We start from the raw sequence: 20,679 nt of genomic DNA on the forward strand, positions 1-20,679 counted from the left end.
TCAGTGAAAATCCTCAGTTTTAGTTGTATGATTGATTGCTCATGAATCTATCCATGTCTTGATTTGTTATGTTATAATTAGGGGATTGAGAACCTCATTTTGCTTTCATTTTTAATTGGCAAGTATTGTATTGAACCTTTCGCATATTGGAAACCCTGTTAAGGTGCATGCTTAGTTGAAAAGTTATTTTAGCATTTAAAACTTAAATGTTATGTGTTAACTGTTATTTTCGGTTGGTGACCTTTACAATTATTGTGGAAATCTGGGCTTTGCCCTCAGATGAGAGTCAGGACGATCCTACCGATTTGTACCCTACGGACGGGAATGGAGATGGGAACGCTTGACTGCAGCTACGTTAGGAGGATCTCACGGGGCGCGTGGAGATTACTCAGGGTGTTTAGTTGTGTTGAAATATGATCAGATTAGGTTGACATAGAGGGATCAGATGTCTTTTTTTTGTATTGTATTTATTTTAAAATGGAAGACTGTACCTATATTAATATTGTCAGCTTGACATGTTATTTTCGATGGGTTACATGTACCATTTGTTGTTGTGTAAATGGTTTGGATTTATAATTGGAGTAACTTTTCCGCTGCTTGTAAATTATAATGACTCAATTATTTATCCAAAGGCATTTCTTTATTTATTTCTCTGCTTTATTTTAAATTCTTTTGAAAAAAAAATATACCCTCGCTTAGAAAAACAGAGTGTTACATTTTGTCCCAATATTCACTATGCATCTCTACTAAAAAGTTGGTCATGTTGAAAAGGAAAAACCAAAGTGCAGCAATGGCCATCTGTCATAAGTGCAGTAAGGAATATAGCGATCATGAACGCTTTAATATGCTATACACAAACATTTTTATTTATTTTTTGTTATCTTGTTCTCCTATTCTCTTCTTTTTCTCACAACCAAGCATCTTTCATTCTCCTCTTCGTTTTGCATCTACACATTCTAAAATCTAAATTATTTTGCGTTTTTATATTTGAGATTTGAGAGATAACACTGGGTTTTTAAAAAAAAATGGAAATTGGGCTTGTTTGATTCACATCCTAAAAACTCTATTTTAATATTTTAAAATTTAAAAACTAAAAACCTTGTTTGGATTACTTGTTTTTAAAAACTGTTTTGTAAAACTATTTTTAATATTATACTTTTTAAAACTATAAAAGCAAAACAGATAAATTGTGTTTTACTTTTCATTTTTCAGTTTGTTTAGCTCTCTAGTCAAAAACTGTTTTAAAAATTAAAGTTGCCAAACAAATTTTTTTTTAAATTTTCTTTTTAAAGACATTTTCTAAAATTTATTCATAAAATAGTTTTCAAAAATAAAACACAGTCAAACTAAGCCCTAAGTAACTCTGCCTGTTGGATTCAATTTTTGAGTTCCAATCCCGATTAGACTGATCACCTGATTTTCATAAAAACCACTAGCAATCTTAGTTTACATATGAAACAAGTTGAACCCGTTAATCCAGTCCAATTTTTTTTTCATTGTCCGATTGATTTTCATCGTGCAACACAAGTAGGGCCAACAAGGCAATTTTATTATAGTCTTTCAAAATTTATAATAATAATTTAATAAAATTATTAAATATTTTATTTAAAATTATATTTTAGAATAAAAACTATTTATTAATTTAACATTTATTAAAAAATATTAATTTTGGAAAATATTTTATTAATTTCAAATTTGAAAATATGAAAGTTTTTTATTAATTATAAAACATTTTTAAGATTTTTTTATTAAGTAAAATTTTAACTTTTTTAGAAATCTAAACTATTTATTAGTTGAAAATTTTATCATGTACCTCTTATATTTATACTCTTACTTTACATTTTATACAAATTATATATTTTATCACATCTCTTTAGTTTCGAAAAATTTGAAATTCTTTTTTATAAAATTCATGTGTTTTAAAACATTTGAACTTTAAATGTTTCATACTTTTTCTTAAATTTGTTGGGTCAGAATTTTTTTTTTTTTTCATCTTTGTGTACTTATTTTCAACACTATTTGTTGTAACGGAAAATTTATTTCAAATTTTTTATTTTAAAAAATTTGAATTTTATATATATCAAAAATTCAATTTTTTTAAAAAAGATGTGTTTGGAAATTTATTTTAAAATTTTTCTTAAATTTATTAAAATAAAATAAATTAGTTTTTTCAAATAAAATAAATAATTCAGGGAAAAAGTTTTCTTAGCAGTTTTACTCTGACCCTTAGATCAGTTATACTGTAACACATACTAAAATGGGGACCTACCCACCCAGTCAGCAAAGTAGATCGGGTCAAATTTGACTGCTTTAGTTGCCACCCTTGTGCTTGAAACATATTTTTGCAACTTTTTTTTGCAATAAATTTTATGAACAAATTTCCAAACTACTTTTCACTGTATAATGTTAATGTTCGTGAAACATACGTTTGCGAAAATTCATTATAATTATTCATTTTTCATAAGGTAGACATCGTAAGAATATTATATTAAAATGTAGTTAGGGGCAATAATTACTTTATGAAAAAAATTGCGAACCAATTTCCAAACAACTTTTCACTGTATAGTAATAATAACCGGCTTTCCGTAAAAAAAAAAACCATAATAACCAGCTAATAGTCTAAATTGACGATAATCGAATCACAACATGCGAGTAGGATACTGAATAGAAAAAAAAATACAATTTAAAGCTAACACGATATATTGTCCATATTTAACATAAATAGGTAAAGAGAGGACAACATTAATAGGAAAGGGTGCATATGCCAAGTTATGCTTAATTTTCTGACTAGAAATATGTAAAAGCTGGGTAAGGACATGGAAAATGTAATCAATAGCTATTCTATGAGAATGTATTGATTGCAGTAGTGTCACTCCCTCTTTCTGAACATGACACTGAAAACTGAGAGAAACAGAGTACACCATAGAGAAGAAATTGGTGGTAGAAGAGGGTTAGGGGTATATCATCATTGCTAGATACCATATTATTCTCTGGCATGGGCCACTATGATTCCCATAGGCAAACACTCACATGTCACCAAATCCTTTTACCGTGTCCTCTTCTTTGATATTCCCCTACCCTCATAATAATCCCTTTTTCTCATCATTATTTTCTAATTTGATTTTCTTACATTTCCATAATAATAATAATAAGCTTTTTTTCTTTCTAAAAAGTAATCTTAAAAATAGAAATTTTACATTTCAAATAATAAGATTATTTTTAAAATTTAAAATTTAAAATTTAATATTTTATTTTCATGTCCGAATAGATTGTTGACATTTACTTAATAATAATAATAATAATAATAATAATAATAATAATAATAATAATAATAATAATAATGTTCTTAAGTTCTAATTCAACTAGTAATGATATTGTTAAGTTGAATATAATTTTTTCGATTAAAATTCAGGACTTCGCAGTTGTGTGTGTGAATTTCTTGTGGTATTTACTATTTTGTCTACAAAACAAAAAGATTAAAATATAATAATAATAATAATAATAATAGTAATAATAATAATAATAATAATAATAATAATAATAATAATAATAATAATTTGATACATTTGTTGAATACCCACTATCTCTTCTAATAGAAATACTTGCTTCCTATTATATGACTCTCTTTCCTATTTCAATTATATTTAAAAAAAAAAATTTATAATGCCACTGTAAAAAAATTTACATTATCGAAAAATATCATTTGTATGATTTTAACAAAAATTATGATTAAAGTCAAATATTTTAAATGATTTTAATATCTTTAGACTTTGAATTAGATTAAAGTTATTTCTCTCACTTTTGTTGGATTTTCTCTCAGCTTTCCTATTGGCGTGTGTATATTTCAAGTTAGTTAGTAATGTTTTGAAAGTTATTTGATGATTTCTGAAGAAAATGATGTATGGGTGCAAGCTAACCCAGTCAGTCAGTGAGTTCATGAGTCACCTCTTAGCAAGCTCATGAGTAACCAGTTTGTGAGCTCATGAGTCACCAATCAATCATATGGAGCTCATCGTCATGAGTTTGTCAGTTCATAGGCACGCGGACATTAGTCAGCTTGTCAACTTATATCCGCTAGTTAGTTAGTGATACTTAAAAGGTTGTTATGACAATTATGAGTCAGTTAGTTTGTTATCATTGGATGTATAAATACATGTGTTGATAATGTAGTTAGTAGTGAATCATCATATAAAATAAAATTTGATTTTGTTATAATTCAACATCTCTAAATTCTCTTCAATTACTTGTACTTCAATCACAAGAAACTATTTTTAGTTATAAGAAATTGGTACTAGAGCTTGGTTCGATCATAGGGTTAAATCAGAGGTGTGTGAGTTGATCAACAATGGCGTCATCAAGCTCGAATATTAATGGCAATTTCCTTGCGCATTTACGAGTTGTTGATAGGAAGAACTATGATAGGTGGATAGTTCAAATGAGGGTGATATTTCATAACAAGATATGCTTGATGTGGTGAAACATGGAACATTTGTGCTTGACAAGAATGCAATATAGGCAGAATTAATAATACAAAAGGAGAAGAGGAAGAAGGATAGAAAAGCTTTTTTTTTTTATCCATAAATGTGTGGATGCTAACATGAAGGTGAGTTGTTGCAGTTTACTCTACTAGCTGAATTACCTTGATTGAGCCACATTAGAAGAAGGCCATGATTGACGAGTTTCAATCAATAGAAAAGAATAATACATGAGAACTAGTGGAATTACCTATAAGGAAGAAGCCGATAGATGTGAAATGAGGTTACAAAACAAAGATAAGACCAAATGGTGAAGTTGGAAAATACAAAGGAAGATTGGTAACAAGATGTTTCCTACAAAGACATGGGTTGGATTACAATGAAGTATATGTACATGTGGCAAAAGTTGAGAGAATTAGGTTGATTTTTTCAATTGCTACTTGTAAAAAATGATTCATGTTTCAACTAGATGTTAAGTCAACTTTTTTGAATGGATCATTGAAGGGAAAGGTTTATGTGAGTCAATCACCAAGTTTTGAAATAAGGGGAACAAAAGAGAATGTGTACAAGTTGAAGAATGCTCTATGTGATTTGAAGCAAGCACCTAGAGCATGGAATAAAAGAATTGATGGGTTCCTAATTCATCAGAAGTTTGTAAAATGTATAAATGAGCATGCGATATACGACATGAGTTCAACAAATAAGCATAAGCTGATTGTATGCTTATATGTTGATGATATGTTGATAGTTGGGAGTTATGATTTGGAGTTTGAGATTTCAAGAAATGCATGATGAGTGAGTATGAGATGTCAGACCTTGGAGCTCTTGCATATTTCCTTGTGTTTACAACCAGCGGATTACTGGTACATTAAAGGAAATATGTAAAAGATTTCTTGAGAATTTTCAAAATTAAACAATGTAAGCCGCTTACAAACCAGTGGAGATAGGTTTGAAGTTCGTGACTGGTAGTGATGGAAAACTAATGGATTCAACTTTGTATAAGAAAATTGTTGGATCACTAAGATACTTATGTCATACAGGGCCATACATATTATAGCAAGGAGGATACTGAGGTATGTCAAAGGGACGAAGGACTTGAGAATTTTGTATGCTACCGATTAGAACAAGAAAATGCAAGAGGTGTATGGTTACTTTAACTCAGATTGGATTGAAGACAAATGAGATAGAAAGAGAAGTGCAACATATGTGTTTATTGTGGAGGCCCTAGTGTCATGGAGCTCAAAGGGGAAGTAATGACATTTGTCAAAATTGGTGAAATTTCATAGAAACACTAAAACGCTCACAACTTCTTCATAATTTATCAAGATTCAATTATGTTTGTTGTTGAACAACCGTATAATGAAGAGCTATAATCTAGTGTTTTACTCATTGTTGATAATTTATTCGGTAAGTCCTGAAAATATGATTTTCGTTCTATTTTTATATTCGTTCTCGAAAATCTTGCCCTAACCATTGTTCTTGTTCTTCATTCATTGTTTGAGTTCTAAATTTGAAATGATCATTGTCTTTCTTTCTTGATCATGAAAAATCATTATCGACTTGAAGACCCAAGGTCAATGTAAGATTAATCGATTTGTAAATTAGGTTTTGCGATCAAAATCCATTAATCAGGTATGAGATTTACTATGTACGAGAGATCATAATTCTTGCATATAAGATATATAACATGTGGATAATTGTACTAAATTATAAGTGTGTAATTGCATGATATATGTGCATGAATATATGTGTTGTTCATTGTTATTGTGTTAAATTGTATATTTGAGCCATGTAGTTCATGTGACTTGTGTATAATTGATGTTAGTATTGTTGTTAGGTAATCGTTATAATTGTTGTATGTTTATGTTGAGTTTTAAACCGTTTCTAGATTTTAAAATCAATTTTTAGGATAGCAGAAACTGATTTATGAAGTTAAAAATTGAGAATTTCTCTAACTGTTGTAGAATTAAATTTTAAGAATATAAAAAATTTATTTTTCGATGATTAAAAGTTAAATTTTTTTAATGATTAATAGGTGATCAATTATTAAACTTAATTAGCTATAGCTAATGGATTTATAAATTAATTAGATAACCCATAATGATGTTTGGTGATAGTTTAGTGAAACAATTAATTAGATTATGATTATAGTTATTTATTATGTAAGAGTTTAAGTAATATTATTTTATTAATTCTTTACATTAAGTGTATTGAGTTTAGTAGAGAATCAATAAATATTAATTATTACTAAAGATTAATTAATTATTTAGTAATTAAAAGTAACTTGGTGCGTTGACAAAGATGATGTATAAATATAATTATTAATGAATAAAAATAGACTTTAATTGTCACATTGTCAACATAAATTTTTTACATTATCACCACATCACTACCGTTGAAGTGAATGACTTTGGAGATAGTTTTAGAAAAAGTCAAATATCTCTACTCATTCAATGATTGTGTTTGAATGAGAATGCATATAAATTAAATCCATAATAATATATCTATGCCCATTCAATTAATGTATCAGAATAATATCTAGAGATGATGATATAATAATGTGAATGTTATGTTGTTGATCATATATCTATGTTTGTATCATTTGTTTGTTGATGGTGTTGATGTTGAGTTAAACTATTGTGAAATACGAGTCGCAACATGAGATAGATGTGTCAATTATGATAAGTTGATCCATTTGTAAATGAACTTAATTGGTAGTATGGGTTGAGTTTCGTTTGATGGTGATATTGTTGATAAATTGATATGTTGTAAATGATCTGAAGTTGTAGTATGAATTGAGTCTCACTTGAACGTGATGTATTTGATAATGTTTTTTATGTTTCTTTATAAAGGACATGTTAGAGTTAGTGCAAAATTCATTTTTTAGAGCAGACGACCGAGTTGAGGTCTTCGAGAACTAGTGCAAAATTCCCTTTTTAGGAAGAGTCATCCGAGTTAATAGTCAAATGAGTTAAAAGAGGAGGCAATGAGTATTTTGTTATTTATTGAAATATCTTTAAGCCGCTTCCCCGTATAGTCGATGTAACATGCTCATTAAGTTTCTTTGAATATATTTTTTTTGTTAGAGTTCTTTGAAGTTCCATTTTAAACTTTAAAATGTTACTAAATATTGCAATTACTAATTAGTATTAAAATCATTTCATGTCTCATGTCTAGAGTTGAGAAAATTGTGAGTTGTTTGACAAGAGGTAATACAAGAGAAACTAAAACAAAGGCAAAAATCAATTGGAGATTCAATAGTTGCACCTTCATCTTTACCATTGTGCCTTGAGAGGTGGAAGAGAGACTGATAAACATCATCATGAGAGTACACATTAGAAGACACACATCTTATTGTTGAAAAAATTGTATGTAAATGTATAATTAATAATCTGTAATTACAAAGTTGAGGCATAATAAGTCTAAATTATTTTTCTTTATATTTTATGTCGTAGGATTCTATTGTTGAAAAAACTTCTCAAGGTATCATTATTCCAAAAGGATGTACATATATAAATATATACATATAGAAGCCATTGTGTCATTTGAGCATCTTGGACGTGTTCGAGCGGTTGGTCGAGGTGTAGGGATTTGAGAATACATTGGATCCCATAACATTGTAAGCTTGATAGGCATACTCATGAAGTGCCTTATGTTGATGTGTATAAGTTGGGACCTTCTATACATATTCAACTATTAAATAATATTATGGTGAACGTGGTGGTTATCAAGGTGCTAGATGGAAATGTTCAAGTACCTATTCCCATTTATTAGGTGACAACAGTTGGTTAGACCCCCAACAATTTCATTAATAATCAAAATGACTTTTGCAAGTTGTTTCTAATAAGGTATTCATTATTTATGTCTTTCTCTAGTTTAACTTAAGACCACTTAAATATGTTGACTAATATATTTTTTTGATGGTTAAGGATGTTGATGTATCAAAGTAAGATGATAAACCACCCAAAAGGTCGGATTTTCAACTACATTCTATTGAAAAATTACTAATAATGGCAATAAAAATGTCACAACCTCTTGACTTTAAGTTGAAATATGGTGGGGTTGATTTTTTTTTTTCCTTCACGAGGAAGAATTAAATCGAAACCAACATGGATCTTTCCTATAGTAACTTGTTTACAAATGAAGAATTTTGTAACACCCCGTTTTTCAAAGCGAGGGTGTATTTTTTTTTTAAAAGTAATTGAAATAAAAAAGAGAATCAAGCAAAGTAATACCTTTGGATAAATAATTGAGTCATTAAAATTTACAAGCAGCGGAAAAAGTTTCTCAAATACATGCATCCAAAGTATTTAAACAACAACCAGAAGATACAAGGAACCCATTCAACTAAGATGTCGTACTGACAATAATAGTAACAGTACAGTCTTCCGGTTTAAAAATAAACGCAACCCAAAAGAAAGACATCCGTTCCCTCTGTGACAACCTAGTCTGATCATTTTACAAAACAACTAAACACCCTGAGTGATCTCCACGCGCCCCGTGAGATCCTCCTAATGTAGCTGCAGTCAAGCGTTCCCATCTCCATTCCCGTCCGTAGGGTACGAACCGGTAGGATCGTCCTGACTCTAATCTGAGGGCAAAGCCCAGATTTCCACAATAATTGTAAAGGTCACCAACCGAAAATAACAATTAACACATAACATTTAAGTTTTAAATGCTAAAAATAACTTTTCAACTAAGCATGCACCTTATCAGGATTTTCAATATGCGAAAAGTTCATACAATACTTTGCCAATTAAAAATGAAAGCAAAATGAAGTTCTCAATCCCCTAATAAAAACATTAACAAATCAAGACATGGATAAGTTAATGAGTAATCAAACATCTAACTCAAACTCAGGATTTTCACTGAGCCAATCGATTGGGATGAGTTTTTGCATGACCAAATCGATTTCTAAGTCGATTTTGTCAGTTTTGATGAGTCCCTGTGTTGCCAAATCGATTTCCAAATCGATTTTGGCAGTTTTGCTGAGTTCCTGCCTCTCTGCCAATCGATTTCCAAATCGATTTCTTAAAAGATTTTGAAAGATATATTTATACAATCGATTGGCAAATCGATTAGGTTAAAATAGTGAACTTCCTGCAACTCATCCAATCGATTGGGAAATCGATTTCCCTGTGTATTCTTTCAAAAATTCATAACTAACTCAATCACATTCATACATAATCTCAAATCCTAACACTTAGCACTGATAACGCAATCGCTACAACATCATTAGTTTCGAATTAGTATTGCAAGCAAACATGTTATCACCAAATTCCAAAACATAACACTTAACATTTATAACACAATTAATACAATATCATGGGTTTCAAAATGGTATTGCAATCCAACATGTTATCACCAAATTCCAAAACATAACACTTATAACACAATTACTACACATACCAAATGAACCAACAATTCACAATTTAACAGGGTGTAGTCTCTCACGGACAAACACCTGTGCAGTCTCTCACGGACAAACACAATTCCCTCAGGAACGTAAGTCGTAAACGTACCACCTATCACGGGTCAGTACTGTTTACCGAGGTGCCACCTATCCCGGGTCTGCACAACTTACCAAACGTAAATCGTAAACGTACTGCCTATCACGGACCCGTACCGTTTACCAAGGTGCCACCTATCACGGGTCTGCACGATTTACCAAAACACACATAAGTAAACGAGACATTAAGAGATTCCCCATTCTTAATTCCAAGACATTAAGAGATTCCCTATTCTTAACGCCCAGTTAACTTAAACGATTTTCAAAAACAAATATTAAGTAACCGAGACATTAAGAGATTCCCCATTCTTAACGCCCAGTTAACTTAAACGATTTTCAAAAACAAATATTAAGTAACCGAGACATTAAGAGATTCCCCATTCTTAACGCCCAGTTAACTTAAACGATTTTCAAAAACAAATATTAAGTAACCGAGACATTAAGAGATTCCCCATTCTTAACGCCCAGTTAACTTAAACGATTTTCAAAAACAAATATTAAGTAACCGAGACATTAAGAGATTCCCTATTCTTAACGCCCAGTTAACTTAAACGATTTTCAAAAACAAATATTAAGTAACCGAGACATTAAGAGATTCCCTATTCTTAACGCCCAGTTAACTTAAACGATTTTCAAAAACAAATATTAAGTAACCGAGACATTAAGAGATTCCCCATTCTTAACGCCTAGTTAACTTAAACGATTTTCAAAAACAAATATTAAGTAACCGAGACATTAAGAGATTCCCCATTCTTAACGCCCAGTTAACTTAAACGATTTTTCACAAACAAACACACATTAAGTAAACAAGACATTAAGAGATTCCCCATTCTTAATACTCATTTAACTTAATGGTTTTCAAATTCTACACAAAACAAACTCAAACAAATTCTCACATTCAATTCATAATTCACACCAAAACACATCAATCAACAAACATCAAGTATGAACATGCCAAATACGATGAACACAAATCAACATAATAAATTTCATTTATTCAAAATCTTACATACATGAGGTAAAATCATTTTTCCCAAAACAATACTCCAATCCTAACACAATTCGTTTCCACACAACCACAGATAAGGCCCTAGATGCAAACTAAAAGTTTGGAAGGAGCCCTTACCTTAACGTTAGCTCAAACGTGCGTTTCCGGCACCGTGAGTAAATCCGGTAAATTTTCCGCTCGCAACACCGCTTCCAAAACTGGTCCACTAGCGCCGTAGCACGGTAGTGAGCAACTTTCCCTTCTAACTCTTCGCGAAATGAAGCTTGGATCTAGAAGAAACGGAGGGGTTGGTGTTTGAATCTCAAATATCGTTTTTCTTTGTTTTCGAATCAAAGAGGAAGAGTGGAGTTGCGAAATCTTTGTTCTAGCACTCACCCAACCTTGGGTCACTAGTTTTGAAGAAAAGAAAGCAACGAAATGAAAATGGGAGAAGGAGGGAAAATGGGTCACACACGCAGGGAGAGGAAGAAGATGAAGTTTTGGATTTTCTTTCCTTCCTTTTTCCTTTCTTTGTTTTTCCTTCCTTTCTATTTTCCTTTCTTTCTATTCTCTCCAAGCAAACATATATATATATATATATTAATTATAACTTAACAAATATCTCAAAATATCTAGATATTTGTTAAATTACCATTTCACCCGTAACGCATTAAATTCTCCGTAAATGATTTACCGCACTTAATTTAAATTTATTTATCGACGAGTAATTTTAAATGGTATCAAAATAACTTTTTGGATCCTATAAACTCCATAATATTATTAACTTTGGCTAAAAACCTCCGAGCCAAAATCCAAAACATATAAAATACATAAAGTGTACTTTAAAATTATGGGTCTTACAAATTTCTTGTATATATAATTTATAAAATTTTTATACATAACAGTTATTTAAGATAATATGTATCAAATTTTAGAGTCCAACACAACTTTCAAATTATGAATGTTACTACTATGTTGAACAATGTAACAATTGGTATTGTTTATTCATGGATGAACGTAACATTGGATGTTTTAAACAAGTTGTATTAATTGTGTTATTTTTTATGTTGATATGATAATTTTTTGGCATAATTGTTCATGCGATCCCTTAACTTAATTTTCAGGTACCATTTCAATCTTTTATCTTTTTTTTTTTTTTTTTACTTTCTAGATTTAGTCTTTTATTTAATTTTAAGTAATAATTTGATCATTTATATCTTAAAATGTCAACAATGTTACCCTTTCTTTACAAAAACTTAGAAAATTCATCAAAATCTTCAAACAAAACCCATAAAATTCAATATCAATATCAAGAAAATTCATATATTCATCAAATGCATAACTCAAATATTCAAATAAACTCATATTTTCATCTCCAACAGCATCAAATTCATCAAATAAAGAATGAAAATATGAGTTTATTTGAAGATTTGAGTTATGAATTTGATGAAATTTGCATTATATTGAAGATGATAATTAATTTTATGGGTTTTGTTTGAAAGTTTTGATGAATTTTTTGACTTTTTGTAAATAAATGATAACATTGTTGACATTTTAATACATAAAGGATCAAATTGTTACTTTAAATTACAAAAAAAGACTAAATTGAAAGAAAAGAAAATGAATAAATGATTAAAGTGTTATATGAAATTAAGTTAAGGGACCGCAAGAGTAATTATGCCTGATTTTTTTTTTTTTAAATTGTCGTTTAGATATATGATGACTCGAATGAATTTTGTAAGGATGAACTTCAATATGTTCATGAATGTTGTGTAAAATTTGAATGGAACTTATGAATGCAAATGACAATGCTTGAATATAGTTGTATGCTTGAATTATATGATTTTGTCACATTGTTTTTTTATAGTGATTTGGTAGCATTTTTTTTAATGAATTATTATCATGTTATTTTGGTTATTAGATATTTATGAAGTTACGGTTACATGAAAAAAATTCTGGTACAAAATTTGATAGGCTTAATTGCAGTTTTGGTCCCCCTATTTTAACCGAATCGCAAAAGTAGTTCCTCCATTTTATTTCTCACCAGTTTTGATCCCCCAAACAGAATTTTGGCCCAAAACTTGATGAAATTTCATTTTTTTTTTTGCGTTTATTTAAGTCACACATGCCTCAAGATCTCGTGGTGCAACAATTGTACCTGAAATCTATGATTATAAATGGTGTGGTGTGACTTGAAAAAATGAAACTTCATCAAGTTTTGGACCAAAATCTGTTTGGGAGACCAAAACTGGGGGACAACTTTTGCGATTCAGCTAAAATAGGGGGACCAAAACTGCAATTAAGCCAATTTGATATGTAGGGAGGAAAAAAACAAAAAAAAGAAAATTATAAAAAAAGAAATTTAACTCAGTTATGCAAATAACCAATTTGGCATATATTTTAGGCACAGTTATTCTTGCGGTCTCTTAACTTAATTTTAGATAACACTTCAGTCTTTTATATTATTTTTTCTCGATTTGGTCCTTTATTAAATTTTATTACAAATATTCTAAAATATAAAGAATGAAAATATTAGGTTTTTTGAATATTTGAGTTATCAATTTTATGAAATTTGCATTATATTGAAGATGATAATTAATTTTATGAGTCTTGTTTGAAAATTTTGATGAATTTTTGGAAAAATTTTGATAAAATTTTGTAAAAAAAATATAACATTTTAAAACATAAAAAATTAAATTATTTACTTAAAATTAAATAAAGAATCAAATCGAAAAAAGAAAATAAAAGATTGAAGTGTTATCTGAAATTAAGTTAAGGGACCGAATGAACAATTATGCCTATATTTTATTAACTCAAATATAAATATGAAACGAGTTAAAAAGATTTTGTTAAGTCAGATATGCATTTGAACCGACTTAACAACTCTATTTAAGATGTTTCATAAATGTAAATTTTTGTTATTTTATTTGGGTAAATGAAACTAAATTAATTAAAAGTCGTGTTAGGTTAGTTCACGGAACCGAGTAAATAAAAAATTATTTATTAAATTGATTGATGTTAGATCACGCTCATAATCGGGTTAAAATGTCGATTTTAACCAACTTAAAAAGGTCAAATTGCACTAGTGGGGGCATGTCAATAGAAAGGTCTTACGTGAAGGTAGGATCAATACCACTGGGATGTTCCAGTTATATAGTTATATATAGACACCTTATCAACTAGACTCTCTAGTTTACTAGACAAAAGGTAGCTTCTTTGTTTGCATTAACCTAGAGTAGCTGGATTCGTGTGTTGGAGATAATTGGTAATTAGGTAGCATTGCATCCTATTTGTACATGCATTAGAGGATTTACTAGAATATGTGTTATAATATATGAGGACTTATGTGATGATCATGTGTGATATATGTGTTTGATGATAAGTTAATCTAATTGAACTCTAATAATAATTGGTAGTAGATAAAAGAAGAACTATTCTATGTTGCTTGGGTTCTGTTATGCTCATTCTATATATTTTATATGCTTGCGTTGTGGTTCTCACTATAGAGACCAACATTTTTCATATGTGTTATGATGCACAGATCTTCTCGAAGATATCCCAGTGTGATATCAAGGGTTAAGAACTAACAATCCTTATATTCTAGTTACATTAGGTTATGACTAAGTGGCAAGGAGTTTTAGGATATTTTCATTACTATAAGTCTTTTCATAGTTTAATTGATACCCTTTACTAGTTTGATGTGTTTGAAATAAATAAAAGTTTTAAATTTTCACCAATTTTTCTTGTTTTGTACGTTTTTTCCGCAAATCTAGGTAAAATGTGCATAATTTGGTATCAGAACCTAGCCAATCCACATAATAGTAAGTCGTTGAGTCCGCGCATGTTTTCGCTTAGTGTGTTAGTTAGTTAGTTAATTTAGAATGACATGCATGCTATATGAATTTTGGTTCCTTAAGTTATTTTTTAGTTTTCCTTTGATCCCTTAAGTGTTTTTAGTTTCATTTTGGTCCCTTAAGTGTTTTTAGTTTCATTTTGGTCCCTTAAGTGTTTTTAGTTTCATTTTGGTCCCTTAAGTGTTTTTAGTTTCATTTTGGTCCCTTAAGTTAAAAACATTAGACACTTTGATCCCTCAAATTATTTTCGTTCAATTTTAGTCCCTTAAGTTAATAAAGTTAAAAAAATTGGTCCGTTAAGTTACAAAAATTTAACACTTTGATACTTTAAGTTACAATGTTAGATACTATTAGAAATGACTAAATTGTATAATATTTATAATCTAAAGGACCAAAACGTTTCACGATAGTAACTTAAAGGACTAAAATAAAACATAAATAACTTGATAAATCAAAATGTCTAAAGATTATAAATTAAGAAACTAAAATGAAACTAACGAAACGTAAGAGACCAAAGTGAAACATAAAAATAATTTACGGGGCCGAAAGTGAAATATATCCATTTAAATATTATGTACCTATGTCTTAATTGTTTTATTACTATGTGTTAATTGTTTTGGGTGGGAAGTGTTTGAATATGTGTGCACTTAATCTTTATTTCAATTATTTGATTTAAAAAATATAGTTATATATAAATTATATTATATTAATATATTTATATGTTTGTTGAATATTATTTGAATGATATTAAAATATGGAGATGTGATGAAATTTTTTGTATTTTAAATTTATTAAAAACATTATGATTGTACATATGCTATGTGTGATTTTAATGAAATGAAAATGTAAAGATTTGACCACAAATTTATGTTATAATTTTATAAAAAAAATGTGTTTGATATGTTGAGTGTTTATTATTATTATTATTATTATTATTATTATTATTATTATTATTATTATTATTATTATTATTATTATTATTATTATTATTATTATTATTATTATCGGATATTGTTATCGATAAATGAAAAGAATTAGCAACTCTGGTTAATTATTGAGATGGTTAATAATAATAAGATTTAATTGTAGTTTTAGTCCCCTTATTTTTACTAATTCACGAAATTGGTTTTTCTATTTTAAAAGTCGACAATTTTGGTCCCTCTATCTGAATTTTTAATTAAAAAATAATATCGTGAGATGTTTTAAATAATGTGGCATATGATGCGATGTATGATTAACATTCATGAAATTGGAATAAAATATCGTAAAAACTTAGCATTCAACTTTGAATTTGTTCATATTATTAATTTAATTAGTGACATATAAATAATTAATGCATCTAGATGACTCTATATCATAGAATTGTATGTCATATTATTAAAAATATATCAAATTGTCATTTTTTTATACGTTGAATAATTGATCATTAATTTAGATGAATTTGTGCTTGTTCACGAGATGGTAGTAATGTTGATTCAATTCATCGATTAAGTATTGTTTATTAATTGACAAATTCCCTCTAATTTTTAGAATTTATTTGAATTTTAATATAAAATAGATTTATAATCTTTGAAAGATTGATTTTCTTGTCTAAAGTCTAGAACTATTTGTATTTTGAACTAAAAAGGATTAATACTTTAGTTTGACCCTAATAATGAATTTTTGTCCCTAAAATTAATTTCAACATCACAAAACCAGATCGTCTATCTAAACGGAAGCTCAATTATTTGAACTCATTCTCTTCAATTAAGGATTAGAATTCAAGGGAAAACTCTAAAGTTCATTTCCCCTCTCATTTTTGTGAGTTGTAGTGAAGAATTTGAGGGCTGATCTTTGTTATTCATTGATCAAAAGAATGCTACTCCTAAATTCTTGAAACTTGAACTCGAATTCATCAATTGAATGTGAATGTGTGATTAATCATCATCATCCCTTTCTTTTTCTCTTCATCTGAACAACAAGTTATTCCACCATTTTTTCACTAATCAAGAATAATGTTTTTCATTATTCACATTTTAATTATGCCCAATTTTGTGAACCAGCACATTAATCACTATCTAGACTAAACATGTTGACATCACTCAAAACACTAAGTTTAAAACTAAAAATTAATTATTGAGCGTTGAAATATGTGACTTATATATGTTTGAATAATTATAGTAGATGTTTTGGGGTGATGATTAGTGTGATAATTTGTTATTGGTCAATTAGATGAACAAATTAAATACGTGGATTAATCTAATATATGTGTGGAAATTAATATATTAATTGATAAGATAAGGTAGAATAAGCAATTAGATGTATTAAACATTAATTGGTTAATTGATTAGATGATCAGAGTGCTGGCATTTTACTTGCAATGTAGAATAAAACCAAGAAAGAAGGAATGAATGAATTGAATAATGTGTATATTGTTTATTAAGATGTGTATGCTATTTATACATAGTCTCTATTGCTTTGTTTCTAACTAACTTCTTCTTAACTAACTAACTAAGTGGTTAGTTAGTTAGTTGATTACATACAATCAAACTAACTTGAATTACATAAAACTGAATAAGGAGAACGTTCTCCATTTTTCAGTCACAAATCAAGAACGTTCTTGGTTTCCAACACTTTCCCTTAATTCAAGTTTCTATGTGATTTTACACTTAGCAGTCTTCTTAGCTCTTCAATCTACTTGTTCTCAAGGCCTTGGTCATTATATCAGCCAGCTGAACTTCAGTTTGACAATAAATGAGCTTCAATTTGCTTCTTCCAACTTGATCTTTTAAGAAGTGAAACCATGTCTCAATGTGTTTGCTTCTTCCATGAGACACACGATTCTTTGCCAGATTTATTGCTGAAATATTGTCAAACAACAACGAAATTGGCCTGCAAATTTCAATCTTCAGCTCTATTATTAATGATTCCAACCATAATGCTTGGCAGGCTGCATAGCTGCCAGCAATGTACTCAACTTCACATGATGATAGTGCTATCACAGGTTGCTTCTTTGAGCTCCATGCTATTGGTGAATTCAAGAATTTGAACACATATCATGAAGTGCTCCTTCTTTCATTCTTGTCTCCACACCAATCTGAATTTGAATATCCTAATAAGTCTTCACCTTCACGTTTCAAATCTATTGCAAACATAATGCCATGCCCAATTGCGCCTTGAACATGTCTCATGATTCTCTTCACTGCCAGCCAATGAGAGAGCTTGGGTCTCTCCATGAATCTTCTTACCACTCCTAAAATATAGCAGATGTCAGGTCTTGTATTCCACGAGTATCTTAGGGAACCAACAACTTGTCTGAATAAGGTCGAATCAGCCAGCTCCTCTTCAATTTCCATTTCCAACTTTGTAGTGATCTCCATTGGAGTGGCTGCAGGATTGCAATCAGCCATATTGAATCATCTCAGGATTTCTCTAGCATACTTCTTTTGATGCGTCAGTAGACCTTCTTCAGTTTCAGCAAACTCCATTCCCATAAAGTAGTTCAATTTTCCCAAGTCTGTCATTTCGAACTCATCCTTCATGATTTTCTTGAATTCTGTAATTGCCTTGCTGCTGCTGCCAGTCACCAATAAGTCATCAACATATAGGCACAACAATATCATTTCAGATTCTCCATTCAGTGTGGAATGCTTTACATAAACTCCATATTCCACTGTGCATTTGATGAATCCAATGCCAATTAAAAAATGAATCAATTCACTTGTTCCAAGCTCTTGGTGCTTGCTTCAAACCATATAGAGCTTTCCTCAATATAAGTACTTTATTCTCCTTTCCCTTAATCACAAAACCTGGTGGTTGAGAGACATATACCTCTTCTTACAACCATCCATTCAGAAATGCAGATTTCACATCAAGCTGACACATTAGCCTGCCCCTAGCACATGCCACTGCTATCACAAGCCTAATTGTCTCAATTCTGGCCACTAGAGCAAACACTTCCAGAATAGTCTATGCCCGCTCTTTGTAGGAATCCCTTGGTAACCAATCTAGCTTTGTACTTAGCAATTGTTCCATCTGGATTCAACTTCAAGTTGTAGACCCATTTCACTCCAATCTGCTTCTGTTTTGGAGGCAAATCTGTCAAGTACCATGTTTGATTCTTCTCAATTTCATCGATCTCTTCCACCATTTCTTTCTTCCAGGGTCATTTCTTCAATGCCTCTTCAATATTTAAAGGTTCTGCATCAATAAATAAAGCAAAATGTACTAAATCTCCACTGCTGTCAACTTCACTGTCATTGTACACTTCAAATTCTTGTAAATGAGTTGGTGATTTTCTTGTTCTTCGAGATCTGCTTGATTCAACTATTTCTTCATCTCTACTTCAACTGGTGTGCTGCTCAATCTTTACTTACAAAGGGATGTGTAATGGTCGGTTTGTGCTGCTGGTTGCTTGCTCCCAGTCCCAATGTTGACTGCTGGCAATTTGCTTATGTTTCCAGTTCCAACTCTCATGTTTAACAATCTTGACATCCTTACTGACCACTACCTTGCCTATGATAGGATCAAACATTTTGTAGGCACCTCCTGGATGAAATCCTACCAAGATCATTGCTTCACTTTTGTCTTGCAACTTTCTTCTCTTCTGGTCTGGTACATGTTTGAAACATAGAGCACCAAATATTCTTAAATGCCCCATTGCTGGCTTTCTTCCACTCCAGATCTTTTTTGGTACCTTCTCATTTTTCTTTGTTGGAAATTTATTCAGAATATACACAGCAGTTGATGCAACTTCTCCCCAGAACTTATGTGGCAGTCCCTTCTCTTTTATCATGCTTCTAGTCATGTCTAGAATGGTTCTATTTCTCCTTTCAGCAAGGCCATTCTGTTGAGGTGTGTAGGGAGCTGTTACCTCATGTTCAATTCCATTCTTGACACAAAAATCCTTGAATTCATGTGAAGTATATTCTCCTTCTCCATCTGTCCTTAACACCTTGATGGATTTTCCACTTTGTTTCTCCATTTTAATCTTGAAGTTTTTGAATGTCTCCAATGCTTCATCTTTGGTTTTAATCAAATAAATCCACAACATTCTAATAAATTCATTAAAAAAAAATTATGAAATACTTATTACCTCCTAATGATGGCATTTCAAATGGTCAACATATGTCATTATGAATCACTCCAAGAATGTTCTCCGCTCTTGCTTGCACTTGTGATTGAAATGAATTTTTTGGTTGTTTACCTGCCATACATACTTCACACACCTTCTCAAGGATATCAATCATAGGAATTCCACTCACCATTTTTTTGACTCTTAGCTGTTGTAAGCTTCTGAAGTTAAGATGGCCAAATCTTAAACGCCACATCCAATTTTCATCAAATGAACTTGGTGCCAGTATACATTGAATATCAACACCTTGTATGTTGATGATTGATCCGTTGTCGCACACGGGTCAAATACAATTGATAAAATGTAAATAGAGGTAATAACTCGAATCGTTTCGCAAGGACTTCTAATATAGTAATAATAACCGAACTGAAAAATAAAATTAAAAAGGGGGTTTTTTAGATTTTTGTTTTAACGGATGAGTAAAACAATTAATCCACTTATTCGAGTTTCAAACCTATCACAGATTCTATCAATGAGTTTAATTTCTAATTTATGATTCTATTCTTATTTGACTATAGAATTGATCAAACAAGCGTAATCAATCCTATGTGAATTTGGTTTCTTTGATTGAATTAAGCATCACAATCATCAAAATATTATAATTAACGATCAAGCGTCGCAAAATTATAATTCAATTAAATTAGAAATCGAAACCAAATTCTGTCAAATAAATTTAATCAATCCTATTGAAATTCAATTTAAGCAATCAAAATATCAATATAATTAAATAATAAAGAATA

At 30.1% G+C, this 20,679-nt stretch overlaps 1 protein-coding gene across 1 annotated transcript; it reads right to left on the reverse strand.

Annotated features, from left to right (window-relative positions):
* Positions 1-18,221: 18,221 nt before the first annotated feature.
* Positions 18,222-18,955, reverse strand: LOC140919411 (uncharacterized mitochondrial protein AtMg00820-like). The gene is made up of 2 exons (XM_073365422.1): positions 18,763-18,955; positions 18,222-18,478 (listed from the first exon to the last, which is right to left on the reverse strand). Exons 1-2 carry the CDS (start codon positions 18,953-18,955, stop codon positions 18,222-18,224), a joined length of 450 nt encoding a protein of 149 aa, XP_073221523.1.
* Positions 18,956-20,679: the final 1,724 nt, after the last annotated feature.

Source organism: Cicer arietinum, chromosome 2 (assembly GCF_000331145.2).
Source record: "Cicer arietinum cultivar CDC Frontier isolate Library 1 chromosome 2, Cicar.CDCFrontier_v2.0, whole genome shotgun sequence".
Classification (NCBI taxonomy): Eukaryota; Viridiplantae; Streptophyta; class Magnoliopsida; order Fabales; family Fabaceae; genus Cicer; species Cicer arietinum.

Bases quoted from the DNA above. Each gene is read 5' to 3' on its own strand.
- LOC140919411 (XM_073365422.1), bottom strand. From the start codon at position 18,955: ATGGTGGAAGAGATCGATGAAATTGAGAAGAATCAAACATGGTACTTG. The intron at 18,479-18,762 runs GTGTTTGCTCTA...TCAAATGCACAG, and splicing joins GGGCATAGACTATTCTGGAA to TGGAATATGGAGTTTATGTA.